The sequence below is a fragment of the Scomber japonicus genome, chromosome 23, assembly GCF_027409825.1.
Source record: "Scomber japonicus isolate fScoJap1 chromosome 23, fScoJap1.pri, whole genome shotgun sequence".
Taxonomy (NCBI): Eukaryota; Metazoa; Chordata; class Actinopteri; order Scombriformes; family Scombridae; genus Scomber; species Scomber japonicus.
Window position 1 is genome coordinate 4,148,072 of NC_070600.1, and position 17,508 is coordinate 4,165,579.

A 17,508-nucleotide genomic window follows, 5' to 3' on the forward strand; every position below is an offset into this window, starting at 1 on the left:
GAGAACTGTCCACCAGTAAGACAACATCTCCAGCTACAAAGTTCCTCCTTGGCCTTGTCCATTTCTGGCGTTCTTGAAGGAATGGAAGGTACTCACGCGTCCACCTTGTCCAGAATAAGTCTGCAAGATATTGGACTTGCTTCCATCGTTTTCTTGTGTATGTGTCGTCTTTGCTGAAGATGCCTGGAGGCATACTGGGTTGAGACTTCAGCAGCAATAAATGATTGGGCGTTAGAGGCTCAATGTCATTTATGTCATCCGAGACACTTGTGAGCGGCCTGCCGTTAATGATGCACTCAACCTCAACCATTATTGTCTGAAGACAATCGTCGTTCACAGCTTGCTCTTTCAACAGGGAATTGAGGATTCTTCGCACTGTACGAATCTGTCTTTCCCAAATCCCACCCTGATGGGAAGCAGCTGGACTGTTAAATATCCATTTATCCCTTTTGGTTGCAAAGCTCCTTCTATCTTGTCATTATCCAGGCATTTTATGGCTTCTCTCATCTCCCTTTCAGCGCCCAGAAAGTTTGTGCCATTGTCACAACACATGATAGTGACTTGACCTCTTCTGCATACAAAACGTCAAATTGCATTGATGCAGGAGTCTGTGTCAAGGCTGTCTGCAACTTCAATGTGCACGGCTCTGAGGATGAGGCAGGTGAACAACACTCCATACCTCTTGACTGTACTCCGGCCTCGCTTAACATCAAATGGCCCAAAGTAATCAACACTGGTGTTCGTAAAAGGAGGTTTGTCGGGCGTGAGGCGATTTTCAGGTAGGTTTGCCATCTTTTGCTCCCCGACCCTTCCACTTGCCCTGCGGCACACTGTGCACTTGTTGATTAACTTTTGGATGGCAGAATTGGCTTGTGGAATCCAATACTTGCTTCTTAGTTGTGCCAAGACATAACTCCGTCCGGAGTGTCCTGTTCTTTGGTGTATGTCTCTCAAGATTAGTGTGGCGACTCTACTGTCTTTAAAGAGTATCACTAGATGTTTGATGCTTTCTGGCATGGCCGACAAGTTGAGTCTTCCGCCAACTCTCAAGGTGCCATCTTGGAGAATCGGATCTAGTTTGAACATACGACTGTTGCAACTGATTTGTTTGCCCTTTTTCAGAGCTTTGATTTCTTCTCCGAACTGTTGTCTTTGGCTGAACTGAATTATTTCTGACTCTGCAGTGTCCAGATCATCCAAGGTAAGTGATTTCCGTTCTGTTGTCATTTTGTATTTTTCCATGTGATGTTCTAGTTTTAACTTTTGCCTTTCTGGGTTCTTTTCAGTTTGACTGATAGTTCTTGAGAGTTTCATCCTTCAACTGCCACAAAGCTTTCTTTGCCTTTAAAATCCAAGCAACTGACCTTTTTAATTTATGCCAGTCCGAATAATAATTGAACAACTTGTTCATTGGTTCGATGTTATCTTCGACTTTGACAATGTTGACTGTAACTGTGTTTTTGACCTCTGGATCGTCTTGAAGGTTTTCTTTCTTTTGTACAGGTTGTTTTGGCCAATCACATTCATTGTTCGTCAAGAAGTCTGGTCATTAATCCATGTTCCTCCCTGTATCAAACTCTTGGCCTTCAGGCCCCTGCTAGCTTGATCTGCAGGATTTTCTGCTGTTCCAATGTAGCTCCATTGAGAAGGTTGTAGCTGAAGATTGTACCTGAGCACGGTTGTGCTGTCGGTCCAGAAGACTTCACTGCAGTGACTGCTGCTGTCAATTCAAGTCGGGGAATTGTGACCTGCTTGAATGGAGTCACCCTTGCTTTCCCCATCAGGAAAGAACAATGTTTCTTGCCTTGCTTATTTTCTAACAGTAGATAGGACACAGTGCCATATGCGTACTCTGAGGCATCTGAGAAATGATGTAGACGAGCTGTGGCTGTGCCTCCGAAGTCTGAAGGTTTCAAACATCTGTTTACATGGAAGTTGGAAAGGTGCGTAACATCTTCTTTCCATCTTTTCCAAACTTCAGCATGTTTTTCATCAATGTTGTCATCCCAGCCATGTTGCCCTTTACAAAGCTCTTTCAGCAGAAGTTTAGCAGGCAAGACGACCGGGGCCAGAAAACCAAGGGTGTCGTAGATTGAGTTGACAATGGATAAAATGCCCCTTGTCATCGGTCTGTCTTGTAGCTTCATGCTGTAGGTGAAAGTGTCTGTTTCTGTATCCCACTGTATGCCGAGAGCCCTCGCAACTGGTAAAGCATCATGGCTTAAATCCAGGTCTTTTGCTTCACTGGCTCTGTGTACTTCTGGGATGGACATGAACACCTTCCTGCTGTGACTCATCCATTTTGTTAAAGTGAAGCCTCCACTAGCACACAAAGTGCGAAGGTTACTAGCCAAGGTCACTGCATCGTTTTCTGTAGCTAAGCTTGTCAAGCAGTCATCTACGTAAAAGCTACGTAAGACTGTTTGCACAGCTTCTGGGGATGCAGTGTCTTTGTGGTCCTCTGTGGTTCTTCTCAGCGCATATGAAGCGACACTTGGTGATGAGGTGGCACCGAAGAGGTGCACTGTCATCCTAAATTCTTCCAAGGGCTCATCCAATTTGCCATCAGGCCACCAAAGAAAGCGTAGGAGATCCACGTCCTCTTCTGGGATGTTGACTTGATAAAACATTGACTCGATGTCTGCCATCATGGCTATTGGCTCCTCCCGAAATCTTAAGAGGACACCAACCAGCGTGCTGGTCAAGTTGGGCCCCTGAAGTAACTCTCCATTCAGAGATTGGCCCTGAAACGAGGCTGTGCAGTCGAAGACCACTCGTAACTTTCTTTTCTTGGGGTGATACACCCCATGGTGTGGTATGTAGAACACCTTCTTGTCGTCACGGTTAAGCTGATGTGCTGGAACTGGGACAGCATAGCCTTTGGCAATGATGGTATCCATGAAGTCTTTGTACTCTTCAGAGAACACAGGATTCTTCTTGAATTTTCTGAACAAACTGACTATGCACTGTTCTGCTACACAACGGTTATTAGGCATTTGGAGCTTCCCGTTTCTGAGTGGTAATGCAATGCTGTAATGTCCGTTCACCAGAGTGATTGTTTTCTGTACAGACTGCATAAATAGTTTGTCTTCTTGTGACAACTCTTCCTTTTCATTGTAGTTGCACTCTGAGAAGTCAGTGTTCTATTGTTGAACCAGTAGCTTCTCAATTTCCATCACAGAGATCCTGTTCACTGAACACTGAGGTGGCTTGTTGTCTGTGTCATCCAATTCCTTTCTCATCAGCCCATTGACGATCCAGCCAATGGCAGTTTTCACTGCATAAGGGCCTCCGTCTCTACTGTTGATGATGTGCCACGGCAAGTGTTTCTCTTTGAGGTAAGGCCACACCTCAATATCTGATTATTTAGGTATGTTGTCGGAATGAACAGGTATGTTGCTGTGTGTGTACACCTTGGGCAAAATCGATATACTTGGTGTCTTCCAGTCCACACACTTCCAGGTCCGCTATCACATAACTGTTCATGACTTTCTGTTCTCCAGGTTCGTTTTGACCCATTGTGCTGAGAAGTATTTTTGTTGGTTTCCTTTTAATGTTCAATTTCTTTTGCAGGTCTCCCGTACAGAATGTTGCTGTACTTCCCGGGTCCATAAAGGCGAACGTTTCCACAAATTGGTCTCTCCTTTTTGACTTAATCTTCACCGGTACAATTGACAGCACACATTCAGGTTCTCCGGCCCCCGTAAGGCTACAGGATTCTTGCTTGACAGAAACTTGAGCACATGACACTTCATCTCCGTGACCTCTATAATCCTTCTCAGATGAGACAGAACCTTCTTTGTTTCCGTGAGCACCATCCTTCTTCTCAGGAGAGACAGAACTTTCCTTTTTTACTATATGTAGAATGTATGGATGCCTTAACGCACAATCTTTGCACTCAATTCTTCTTTTGCAGAACTTGCTGAGATGGCCGTAGGTTAAACATCCAAAACGTAAGCCTTTCGACTTCAAGAACTCCATGCGATCCTTGTGTGACTGCATTTTGATTTTGTTGCATGAAGCTAGGGTGTGAGACTGCTGGCAGTACAAACATGGCTTCTCATAGGCAGTCCCAGTTTTACTTGAGTTTGCTGATTTCACACAAGTTCCCGAAGGCTGTTGTTTTTCAGTTGAAACATTGGTTGCGAAGCTGCCTCCACGGACCTCTCTCTTTGCAGGAAGCCTTTCTTTGTATTCAGTTTTCACAGTTGTGCTTGGGCGGCTGTCTGGTATATTACCAAAGAGAGGGTCTATGGCTATTTTAGCTTGATGGTCTATGTAGCTCACTAAATTGGCAAACTTTGCTCTTCTGCCTCTTCGCTCTTTGATATCGTATGTTTCAGCATGCCAACGTTCTTTCATTTTGTAGGGTAGTTTAGACACCACCATCCGTAGGTTAGTAGGGTTGTCCATCTCTTCTAGGAAGTCTATGTCTTCCATAGTGTTGCTACATCCAACCAAGAACATTGCATAAGCATTCAATGCTTTCCCATCATCAGACTTGATCTGCGGCGGCCACTTTAGTGCCTTTTCAATGTACGCGCTGGCAATCTGTAGCTCATCCGCATAGTGCTTATGAAGCAGTCGCTTTGTCTCATAGTAGCCTTTACTGGGTGGCATTTGAGCACAGCTGCGAACTAACTCTTGGGGTTCACCGGCTGTAAACTGTTCCAAAAAGTACAATTTGTCTTGATCATTGTCCGTCTTTTGTTCTATTGAATGCTCAAACACTCTAATGAAGGACTTGTATTGCAGTGCATCGCCCTTGAAGACAGGAATATCCTTCATTGGTAGCTGAGATTGCTTCTGTTGTTTCACAAGGAGCTCAGTAATTACATTTTTATTTTGCATGACTTTCAGTATTTCGTCACCTCTGTTGGTTTGTGTGTTATTCAAGTCATGATGAACGATTGCAGCATTTGTGGTGGTGTGTGAAAGTTTGCGTTGTCTGCTTGAAGAAGTGAAAAGATGGTTCCTTCTTGCTTCCTGTTCTCAACTCGCAGCTTTTTGGCTGATGTGTGGCTATTCGAACCATCTTCAGATTTTTCATATTCTTTCAGCACTTTTAGTTTTGCGCTGCTTTCTGCTAATGCAGTCTCTAGTTCAAGTTCTTCCTTTGCAACCTTGAGTCTGGCCATTTCAATTTCAAGCTGCTGTCTTTTCTTTTGTGAAGCCGCACGTTCAAGCAGGGCCGCATGTTCAGCTTATTGTTTAAATCGTGTTGACGAAACTCGTGATATGGTTGATGAGGAACTAACTTGAGATCCATTCGTGCAGATGTGCCGAGCAACACTGACACCAATCTGTGAAACAGTCGCTTATTTTAACAGTATCTTGCAGGTCAACCTCATCATCCTTTTCTTTTTGCAGTGCAGATTCATGAACTTCTAAACAATCCATGTGTTAGTTTCTTTCATGAATTTTTTAATGGATGCCATTTTGGGTTCAAACCATTTCTCCTGATCAGATATTTTTCATCTTCAGAAAAAAGACTGGCAACTTCGTTGTTGAATCATGTAAACTCATTTAAAGAAGGTGCAAAATCATTTTCCATCATCTCTTCCACGTCTTAAATTTTGAGCTTCACTCATCATTGTCTCCACATCTTTCATTTTATTTGTCAGAGTTCCCAATTTGCGCTTCCTCATTGTTATAGACCTTTGCAGTTTTTCCTCTTGTGCTTTCTCTGTCAGCTTACGTAACCTTCTTGGCTCCAGTGTATCCTCGAGACCTCCTTGCTCCTTTACGTTAGCCATCTTATTAGCAGAGTTGGCTTCAGTTGCATGCAAAAACTTAAAAGCACTTTACTTCAAAGTCACTTTTCTTCATAAACGAGTGCAGAACAACTTCTCATATTATGTCGAACTCCACATCAATTGGCTCGAGGCACAGCATATGAGCTTCCGTGGAAAGAATCTGCAGCTAGCATTTCACTTTGCAATCCGCTATGAATTTCGGCAAAAGCTTCAAAATTATCTTCAAGGACCTGTTTTTCTTCTTCTCCTCCTTATTCATGTGGATAAAGGTAAGGATTTTACAATACCTTGTCTTTCAGAAGATGACTCGTTTCTGCATCAGCGTCTTTGGTTGAGCTCTCATTCCTTTCTTCTGAGCAGCAAGCTTCACTCTCCTAGCATGCTGCAGCTATCACTAGCTAAGTCTTTTGACTAAAATGAAGTGGCACTCCGTTCTCACCAACCGTTGAAGTCAGTCAACCAACACTCCCTTGCCACGCGTACGATGAGACAACGAGGAGACAACTTCCCTTTGGTTTTCACAATGTTTACTTGAAAACTTGAAAGTAAATTACAATGTCTGGTGCACGGTCAAAAGACTGTTGCTTCCACATTATCTGACTTCAAACTGAAAACTACTACATCTGGTCATAGGCACAACTGCACAGCAACATCACAGCAAAAAATTTAAAGATACAGAACATCTTTATCATGTACACATCACTGAACTATACATTTTAAACTGCGATATTTTAAATCTTATATGAATTATAATTACACTGTTATTACCAATTTTAATTTTTTTTTAAACTAAATTATTACCATTAAATTGTTAACTTATTGGCCCTTACACCCACTTTATTTTCCTATTAGGCCTCAACACATTATCCACCCAGAAGCTCCTGTTTTTAAAGACAATCAAACATTATGGAAATATTTTTTTTAAGAGTTACACAGCTCTTTTTCCTGTTTGTTTTTTGAAGGTTCAGTTCAAATACAAATCATTTTTTAAATGAATTTGATAAATTCAGGTACATGGTTACAATTGTATGTTATTTAGTTGGAGGCTAAACCTACATATATACAGTATGTATGAAGAGTATTAACCCTTAAGGATTAATCAAACATCAATTAATGACAGAATAATTATGAGTCATTATGGTACACTCATAGTAAGCACACAGGATAAGTGACTTTCCTGTTCTCTTCTTCAGCATTCCTTTTCTTTGTTGCAGACTTTAAAAACAACATCATGCTGAGAGCAATATTAACGTTCACGTGTCAGACTGACAATGAGTCTTGTTGTCATGGTAATGACATTATGTGTCATTCACACAAGCAGCTGTGTTTAGTCTTGGAGTGTGCAATGCCTGTCACGTACTGTACATTATCCATCACACCAGCAAACACACAAGAAAACATGCTCTTCCTTCCATCAGTAACACTTGGTCCTGTTCTGGTTGAACTACAGTCAGGATAGAATGTGAGGTAGGTTTTGTTTTTATTTGTTTAAAAGTAAAAGGTTGGACTCACGTTGGTACACCTGGTCCAAACATAAGACTTTTTTTCCCCTTGGAAGTACAAGTTGTTCTATATTCTGGCTCTGCACTTTAAATGTCAGTATACATTCAAAACAACAGATGGTGCAAAAACAAAATCACAGAGACACAGTGATTGTCAGGAACAAAGTGGCTCAAAAGTGGAACAAGTGTTGCCAACTCAACTTCTTCACTGTCTCTCCTGAGAGACACTGAGTATGATAGTAAATGACAGCAAAATGCATTAGAGACTATCTATCCATCCATCCATCCATCCCCTGCTGCTTATTCACATTAGAGACTATGTTTATGTTATTTACTTAATGCATGTGCACTAGTTTCATATCAGTTCAATGTGAGAGACTCTACTGTGTTTTGCTTTCATTTACATTCATGCTGAGTCTGTTTCTTCTCCTTGTGTGTTTGCATGTGAGGTCCGCACAGCAGAGACAATGAACTAGGTGACAACAACTAACTACACATGTTAAGTTATTGTAAGTGCAATAAAATGCAAATGAGAATCATTCAATTCAAGTTGTTTGGATTATAAAATAACCCTTCCTTTTCTAGACTTATACCCAGCCAGCATGTCCATGTGGGCTGCACATGGGTTAAATGCAGGCTATGTGGGTACTGAGTGGGCATGCGCTCGAACTGGGGACGTTTTGCGGGTCCCACATGGTTTCAGTAACATGGGCCCCACATGTGAAGCCCATGTGGGCTGACTGTATGAGCCCCATAAGGAATGTAAGTGGGCTAAGCAGGCATGGGCATACACAGGGCAGATTGTATGGGCCCCATATTGTTTCATAAACATGGGCCCCACATGTGAAGCCCATGTAGGCTGGCTAAATGGGCCCCATTTAACTTCCATTCTAATCCCACCTAGACCCCATATGGGCAAACATATGTGGTCTACATGGGTCTCACTCAGTTAAGGCCCCACTTGAAACCCAGTCAGAACTCACTTGAAGCCCATGTGGGCAAACACAGGTGGTGCCACCATGGAAACTCTGGACAAACCCACTTAGGACCCATATTCACAGCCCACATTTAACCCTTATGGGGCCCACATGGACATGCTGGCTGGGTATCAGTCTTGAACAGGAGGGGTAGTCTTATAATCAGGGTCGTCTCATATTTGGGTCAATACAGTACATAAATCATTTCATATAATTTCAATAACTGACAATTCAAGATGAGCTGCTTGCTATTCTGGCTTTTTTCCAGCTGTAATTATAAGAAAGCATTATGAGACAACACTGACAATAAGGTCCATCAACACCACACTGGTAATCCAGATGATTTCATACATGATGACATTTTATATCATTGTACTGTGTGAACACTTGACACATTTAGAGTGAAACTGAGTCACAGAGAAAGTGAAAGACAGAAATTGCTGATGGTGGTGATAGGACAGAGTGGGAGGATGAGTGGCAGCTACTTGCCAGCGAATGTCCGCTGGTCTGAGGTAAGACGAGAAGGTTATTAGTTTCCACGGTAACCGGTGGAGTGGAAACCATCTCCTGCAGAGAGTTTAACATTTCTCACACACACCTCTGTGTAGTTGCCCCGCTTGCTGTAGATGGCAGACAGGAGGCGGTAACATTCGATACAGCTGCCCTCTCTGGATATGATGTCCTGGGTCATCTTCTCTGCCTCTTTGGTACGACCGGCCATGGCTAAAACCTGAGCCTGCAGGGAAACAGAGAGACAGGCAGAGTGAGTGAGTGAGTGTGTGTGTGAGTGTGTGTGTGCGTACTTTAGAGCAGAATTAGATCATAGCATCACTTTACTGTAACATAGCCTTTTAAATTGCAACATTTCACATATATGATAGTATTTTGATACCAAAAATCTATTCACTGTCTTACATTCACATACAACATCCTCTAATTGGCTTAAATATCTGTGCTGACATTTACTTACTTAAATAAAAGCAAAATGCCACTGTGTCTCATCTTATTAGTATACAATACAGACATGCTGCTAGAGTGTGTGTGCGGGTGTGTGTGTATGTGTGTGCATATTGTGTATATGTGTGTGTATGTGTGTGTGGATATGACTTGAGTCACTTCCAGGGACACACACCAGACTTTAGACCAGTTAATTGAGGTTGGCTTGTGCAATTGGTATGGCGTCATTTCAGTGCCAAAACCCGTGCGCATAAAAACCATAATCAGCGCGCATAAAGACCACTCTCTGCACGCTCGCTGTCACTCTCTGTGCCTTCTACTCGCTCGCCTTTGCTGAGTTTTGGCACAAAGGGGGCGGGCATTGAATAGACGGCCCCGCAACCCCCCCTCCTTTCTGATTGGTCACTACTGTCTCCAGGTCAGAGCCAATCCGACGCAGAGTAGGGCAGGTCATCATTGCGGGTCAAGATGTCAGAGAAAGAAGAGGTAAGTTGAGGAACAGAGACAGATATACAATGCTAGCCTATAACAGTAGTGGCTACGTTTAAAGTTACGCTACGAAAAATTGCTGACCCAATACATAACATTCTCATAACCTTCCGTTATAGTGGTCTGATCACAGTGGAGAAGACCTGGCATTTTCATGGGGCTATCATGGCTGAGCAAGTATGTCTTACACAGTTAGACTATCTCTCATATTTCATTTTGATATCATTTGATTTTATGCCGGGACCGGTGGGGTAGTGTTTTAGTGGGAGGTATGTTTATGAGTTTCACATAAGTTACCAAAGTGAACAGTGTTTGATTGTATGCATTGTCACAAGTGTTGTTTACCCTGGTTGCGATGGAAATTTGGTGACAAAAACCATAAGAGTGTCTAAAATATCAGTTTCCCATTGTTAAAGTCTCCAACAACCATGTAGTCATTAACCACTTAACGCACGCTGTTCCGTCTACGGAACGGGACGGATGTTAGGAGGTAGCCACAAGTTCTTCTGGATGTTTTAAACACCAACCCTTAAACATATTTATTCATGCCGTACATCGTTGGAAAGCTTAGATTGTCCTGATTCATTCAAGACCACTCACGACTTATATGGTTGCTCACAGCCGTAATAGTATTAGCGATTAGCTCGGCTAGCCCCTGAGCTAAGTAAGAAAAGCTATAATGCCTACATACCTTCAAAGACTTCCCTTTATCCACAACGATCATCTTATGACTCAGCACTTTCTGTACAGCTCGCCAAATATCCATTCTTGTGAAATATGAAATCCGTTTCCATAAAACCGAAATACTTTCCTCAATATGTCCATGTATTTAGTCCAACACGTAACGTAATAACACAAATAACAAACCATATATGGTCCGTTTACGTCATTTCCTGACCTGCACGTCCATCTCAGAGTACACGTGACTAGATGTTTACGACCGTGAGCATCTTCTGCTTCTGACGACACCACACACAAGCCAATCGGTGTTTAGGATTAGGCAGTACATGTCTCCAAAGCCAATGAGGACATGTGACCGACAACAATGACGACATGGTTTTGATTGACTGCTGTTCTAGCCTATGGAAATATTCGGTGAAATGAAGTTGATAACCTTTTAGCCAATAGTCAGAGGTTTCCAACGGTGTATGACAGCTATTAAGTTTGGCTGTCCATAAACAAACTCCAAGCGTAAAAGAGTTGAACCATATATCATTACGCACTCGGCATTTTGGTACACGGTTGGTTCTTCTTCGACTTAACATATGACTTATACCAAAATAAACAGATAGATAGATATATAGATAGATATGGCCAAACAAAAAAATATGGTTATATGTAATAATAATAATAATAATAATATTAATAATAATAATAATATGGCGTCAGCTTTCATTAGAGACCAAGATTTTGATTGTAGGCAAAGGGGATGTGAAGTTATATGTGTTTGATTGCGGTTATACAGCTTTGGTAACCAAGTGTCCATTTGGAGTCTCCAAAAAGGACCTGAGGAAAACGCATGGACATACCTGTTGAAAAATAATTCTGAAAAATTCATCTTTTGGCCTTTTGACTCCAAATTTGGACTGCATGAAGCCAAGACATGTGGCTGTGGCCTCATTGTGTCTATATCCTGCTGAGAGGTCCCTGAATGTCTGTACACATGTCATTGTAAAGGCAAACCTATAGGCGAGTAAAAAACCCCATCATTGTAACCTCTGCCACTCTTTGTCAGTAAGTCACAGAATCACACAGACACTTTTACAAGAATCCTGAGAGTGTTTCCTTTCCAATGATACCAGACACATCTCTGAGTCTCAAACTATGTGGGATCTGTGCTGCTCACAACTTGGGCATGTCGTTTAGGCTAACAGCATAAAAAACAGGGGCGTGTGTTAAGTGGTTAATTATAGTTCTACTAAATTGAAATTATACTTGCAATTATAACATCAACAATTAGGCCCACATGATAATCCTGCAGCCCTGATATGAAGTAAGCATACAGAAGCGGGTTCAGGTGGGTCTACTCTTGTGTAAAGAAGCATAACAGCAGATGGGGGAAAGAGAATAAATAGTTCCACATTGCTGCATACATTTAATATTTACATATACCAGTTTTTAATAAATAAATAAATAAAAAGTTTTTAAAAATAGACAAACAAGGAAAGAAAAAATATTTAAAAGATTTAATTTGCATGATTGACTGACATCTGTTGACTGGTTGTATGTGTATCACAAGAGAGACAGAGATATCAAAATGAAATATGAGAGATAGTCTAACTGTGTCAAGACATACTTGCTCAGCCATGATAGCCCCATGAAAATGCCAGGTCTTCTCCACTGTGATCAGACCACTATAACGGAAGTTTATGAGAATGTTATGTATTGGGTCAGCAATTTTTCGTAGCGTAACTTTAAACGTAGCCACTACTGTTATAGGCTAGCATTGTATATCTGTCTCTGTTCCTCAACTTACCTCTTCTTTCTCTGACATCTTGACCCGCAATGATGACCCGCCCTACTCTGCGTCGGATTGGCTCTGACCTGGAGACAGTAGTGACCAATCAGAAAGGAGGGGGGGGTTGCGGGGCCGTCTATTCAATGCCCGCCCCCTTTGTGCCAAAACTCAGCAAAGGCGGGCAAGTAGAAGGCACAGAGAGTGACAGCGAGCGCGCAGAGTGGCCGTGAGCGCACAGAGAGTGGCCGCGAGCGCGCAGAAAATGACCGCGAGCGTGTAAACAGAGACCGCGAGCGCGCAGAGAGTGGTCTTTATGCGCACTGATTATGGTTTTTATGCGCACGGTTTTTGGCACTGAAATGACGCCATAAATTGAGGACAATCCAAGAGAATGTGTGTGTGTGTGTGTGTGTATATTGTGTGTATAATGTGTATATGTGTGTCTGAATGTGTATATGTGTGTGTATGTGTGTGGGTGTGTGAGTGTGGGGTGTGACTTAAGTCACTTTCAGGGACGTGTGCCAGACTTAACCCAAGTTGATTGGGGATGGCTTGTGCAATTGGGGACAATCCAAGTGTGTGTGTGTGTGTGTGTGTGTGCGTGAGAGAGTGAGACAGTAAGTGAGATGGAAAAAAGAGGAATAGTTTATTTATGTCTTGGCTGTCTTGAAGGCCAGACAGATGTTGTTTTGGCTGTGGCAGCTTGTTGCCACACACTCATATCCAGATGTCTTAGTATTTCATGATTCAGTGAGTAATTGAATGTCTCTCTGTGTGTGTGTGTGTGTGTGTGTGTGTGTGTGTGTGTGTGTGTGTGCGTGCGTGCATGCGCTTACCAGAGCCAGCCAGATGTCGGTGCTGCCCGGCTGCAGTGCGGCAGCCTCTCTGTACACCTGCAGAGCTTCTTCGTAGCGGCCCGTGTTGTAGTACAGAGCACCGAGCGGTGTCAGGATGTCCACCTTCCTCGTCACCTGCAGTGCCCTGCAGGATAAAAGGTCAAAGGTCATGATTACAAGTTACACAGAAACAACATCATGGAGGTTCAATAATTACTGCTCACACATCTTCAACCTGTCTGCACTTATATTTCCTGTTAAAGTAATATTGGGACATTAACTTGTTTACTTTCTTGCCAAGAGTCAGTTGAAACAATCAATATCAACATCTGTAAGTTGAGTACAGAGAAATGTTAAACTGCTCCAACAAGGACAAACTCAATCCAAGCTATATTCATATATCAAGCAATGAATGAGATTTATGTATGTAGTTTTAAACCATTATTGAAGCAGCATCTACTGAGCAGAGACTGGATTAAATGAAATAAATGTTGGGTTTACAGTATTTGTTATCATAATATCATTGATGTATCATATTGTTGATGGATTAGAGATTTAGTGCTTACTAAATGCAAACACAGGTTTTTGTTTCATCAGAGCTTGTTTATGTGTTTCTTGTAGTTTACACTGCATGTGAGGTCATTCTGTAAATATATCATGTATGTCGTGTGTGGTAAATTTATGGTTATCATTGTCACTGGGAAGGAAACTTGTGAGGAAATCCAGGCAGGAACGCTGCTGTGATAAAGCAGCTAATGAGGATCTAAAACAGGGGAGGGTAGAAGACAGATGGAAACATACTTTGAAAATCATTAGAAAACAGTATGCTGCCTTTTCTTGTAAGATTCTGTTTGTTAGTTATTATAATTATTTCCTTCATGAGTGTGAATGGATCCATTGATGCCATTCTGGAGCATTGGTTACAAAATTTGCTTGATTTGTCTATAATTGTATCTACTATCATCTATAGTTAATTAAATGCTTACATCCACATTTTTGGAATTCTTTGTATTCTCATCCACAATAACCATTCATTAATTTACTATCATTGAGTTCTGCAGTGTGTTACTGCTCCTGTCTGGCTACTGTCAGATGAAATGTTAATTCTTTATTAGACATTAAAGGTTGTCTGTGGAGTTTTGGATGAGTAGTAGCGCTGTGGGGCAGTTTGTCTCTCCGTTTTGTTTGTATCATGTATGCACACCAGTGACACAATTCACATTCCTGCTGCTGTTCTGATGAACTACTGCAGGGAGTAACGAGCTCAGAAGCGCAGCAAAGCACCAACAAAGGAGAGAAAGAAGAAGAAGACTGCAAAAAAGCCAACAGGAGGACCTCAAGAATACACACAATACATTCTGCACTGAAACACTGAATGTAAACAGTGGTGCTATATCACACAGTACAGATACAGTTCATATTTAATGAGGTAGATCTTAACATTAGTAACTACATTATACGTATATCATACATTTCATATAAGATAAGATAGAACAAATATCACTATACTTTTGACCAAATACCTCGATATGGATATTTTGACAATATTGTAGAGATTACTATCGATGCTTTCACAAGAAGAGTTTTTTAAAATAAATAATCATCAGTTATGTGGATAGAATGATTAAGTAGATAAAGGCAGATAATAGAACAGCTTGGACAGTGTGGTAAGTTTAAAATTACATCAATTTACTTCATTTATGATATCCACATTCTAAAATGATATCTACTCTCATATCACGATATTGACATAATATTGATTTATTGCAAAACCCTAATTGTGTGTTTGTTTAGTGGTAGTGAATCACTTCATAATGCTGGAAAATAAAAGTTTAAAAAAAAAATATAGTCAAGGAGGGAAACCAACAGCTAAGTAAAACTTAAAATAAAAATGTACATGTTTTTCAGTGGGAAGATAATAAAAAACAAACTAGTTCCAGTAACAGCAGGCAGTATGTTCAGGTCAAAGTCAGCTACAGAGTGATGAGTAAAATACATCTCTATTCCTGCTCTTATTCTTACCTCTTGTACCACGACTCCGCCTCTTTGTTCTCATTGGAGGAGCGGAGCAGGCGGCCCAGGTTCACCATGGCAACGTAGTGCGCTGGTTTGAGACGGACAGCTTGCTGGTAGTGAGCGGCTGCCAGCTCTCCTTCTCCTGGTGGAGAGGAGAGAAGAGGAGTGAGGAGAAAGGGACAAGAAATGTGAGGAGAATGAAGCAGGAAACAAGGAGGAAGGATGAACGGAGAGAATACAGGAGATATTCACAGTACAGAGAAATAATATAAACAGCAGAGAAAGGAGAAAATGTTCCATAAAACTTGGTATGATTTACAACTTCAGGGACTGCTGTTTGCCTGCTAGATACTAACTCTCACAGTTCAGGTTGCAACACAACCTCACCTACATGATTTACTGTTTTATTCTGCTTTGGCCTCAAAGCCTTCAACCACACAGCCAATCATCTTATGGTAGTAACCTTTAAAACATCTTTCTTTCCTTGCTGTTATCAACTGTCATTTCAGTGTCAGATTGATGCGATCCATCTCCACCTCCAGCTGATATGACACATGGCTAGATGGTAAATAGACTGTGCTTATATACAGAGGTGGAAAGAGTACTGAAATATTTGACTCAAGTAAAAGTACCACTACTTTGATGAAATTTTACTTGAGTACAAGTAGAAGTACTGGTCTAAAAATATACTCAAGTAAAAGTAAAAAGTAGCTTGTTAAAAAAATACTTTGAGTAAAAGTTACTTAGTTACTTTTATAACGGGGGTGGGGGTGGGGGGCGGCTGTAGGACAAAGTGATGGCTCATAAACTAGTTGTTTTAATTAAAGATAAAAGGTATACATTTACAAATTCAGCTTCAATGACAAAATATGTCGACACACAACATTTAAAACATTTATGGAGATATGTGTCATTTTAGACCATCCCATAAAACATTTTCAAATAACACAACCATTACATTGAAGGTGGCATAATTGTGGATTCTGTAAACCCGGAGCGATTTTAGACTTTTTTTTTTTTGGATTTTCTAACGATCTCAGCACCCCTAAAAATAAATGATAAACCCTCCATAGTCTCTAAATATTGTGTGGGAAACACTGAATGATTTAAACACTTGCAGGGCATTGAATGTCAAATTCTCATTAGGAGCTGAGCCCCTCTAAAGCTCTGATCCTAGTCCTACAATCACCCTGTTGTAAACCTACAGTCATACTGCATATCTATGAATCACTATGGGTCAAAGTCACAAGAGCAATAACTTTTCTTTACATTATCCAAAGAAGACCAAACTTTTAAGTACTCATGTTTAAAAGGCTGTGCCCCTGTGCAGCTTTCGCTCAATTCTCTCATTTCCGACTCTGTCCTTTTCACGTGAACGCATCATGCTCAATGCTTCGTCCTACACGAAGAGTGAGACAGATGACAGCACAACGTCTAACGGACATTTCTTTTAGAGTTTGTTGTGTTGTGTTAGAGTTTATATGTCGCTATGAGAGCTAGCTGCCCGGTGTAACAGGCTGCATGAATGTTAAGTCATTGTATCATGCTGGTTAATGATTCTGTACGACACTCTTTGCTTTAAAAACATTCGGCCAACATTTTTTACTCAGTAACGGATGTGATTTAAAATGTAGCGAATTACAATACTTCACACAAAACATACTTAAGTAAATGTAAAAGTACAGATTTTTAAAACTACTTTAAAAAGTACAAATACACAAAAAAAGCTACTCAATTACAGTAACGTGAGTAAATGTAATTCGTTACTTTCCACCTCTGCTTATATAGCACTTTTCTAGACTTTTTAACCACTCAAAGTGCTTTTACACTACATGACACATTCACCCATTCATACATTGATGGGAACTAACCAGTCACACACCATTGGGATCAATTTGGGGTTAAAGTTCGGCGTAATTTCGACCTAGCGTTATATGCACCATGAGGTCTATCTAATCAGTGCCTCAGCCATTTTTTTTCCATTTGGTCGCAAAATAGTGGAGTTAGAGCCATCAGCCGAATGGCTTAGTACAGGCGCTAGCGGGACCACCAGTGTATCTCGTAAACCGTCGAAATATTGCGCGTCTAGAGATCTGTGCGGGATCTCACGAGACCACACAGTATTTCAGTGATTGCGTGATGTTTCAACGATGTTTACAGCTTTAGCAGTAGCAGCAGAGTAAAAGCCATCAGGTAAGTGTTATTTTAATAAACTCCTGGTGTACTTCAATGCTTGGATTTATATGCTGGAGTAAAGACCCTATTTGTACTACTGTTGAAGTTTGATAATAATCCAGGCATTATTAATGGAGTAATTTACCAGATACACTGTTGGTTCCATTAGAGCCTGTACTGAGCCATTCGACTGATGGCTCTAACGCCACTATTTTCTGACCAAATGAAAAAAATGGCTGAGGTGGTGTTTAGATAGACCTCATGGTGCATATGACGCTAGGTTGAAATTACTCTGAACCATCGCTTTAAGTGTCTTGCCCAATGACACATCAATATGTGGAC

The 17,508-nt window shown here is 41.2% G+C and overlaps 1 protein-coding gene across 1 annotated transcript in view; it reads right to left on the reverse strand.

Annotated features, from left to right (window-relative positions):
• Window positions 1–17,508, reverse strand: part of tmtc1 (transmembrane O-mannosyltransferase targeting cadherins 1) — a 207,656-nt gene that overhangs the window by 14,792 nt on the left and 175,356 nt on the right. Inside the window, exons 14-16 of the mRNA XM_053314047.1 lie at window positions 14,998–15,133; window positions 12,976–13,120; window positions 8,834–8,971 (exon numbers count right to left, since the gene is read on the reverse strand). Coding sequence (XP_053170022.1) covers window positions 8,834–8,971; window positions 12,976–13,120; window positions 14,998–15,133 — 419 coding nt within the window. The remainder of the gene's footprint in view (window positions 1–8,833; window positions 8,972–12,975; window positions 13,121–14,997; window positions 15,134–17,508) is intronic.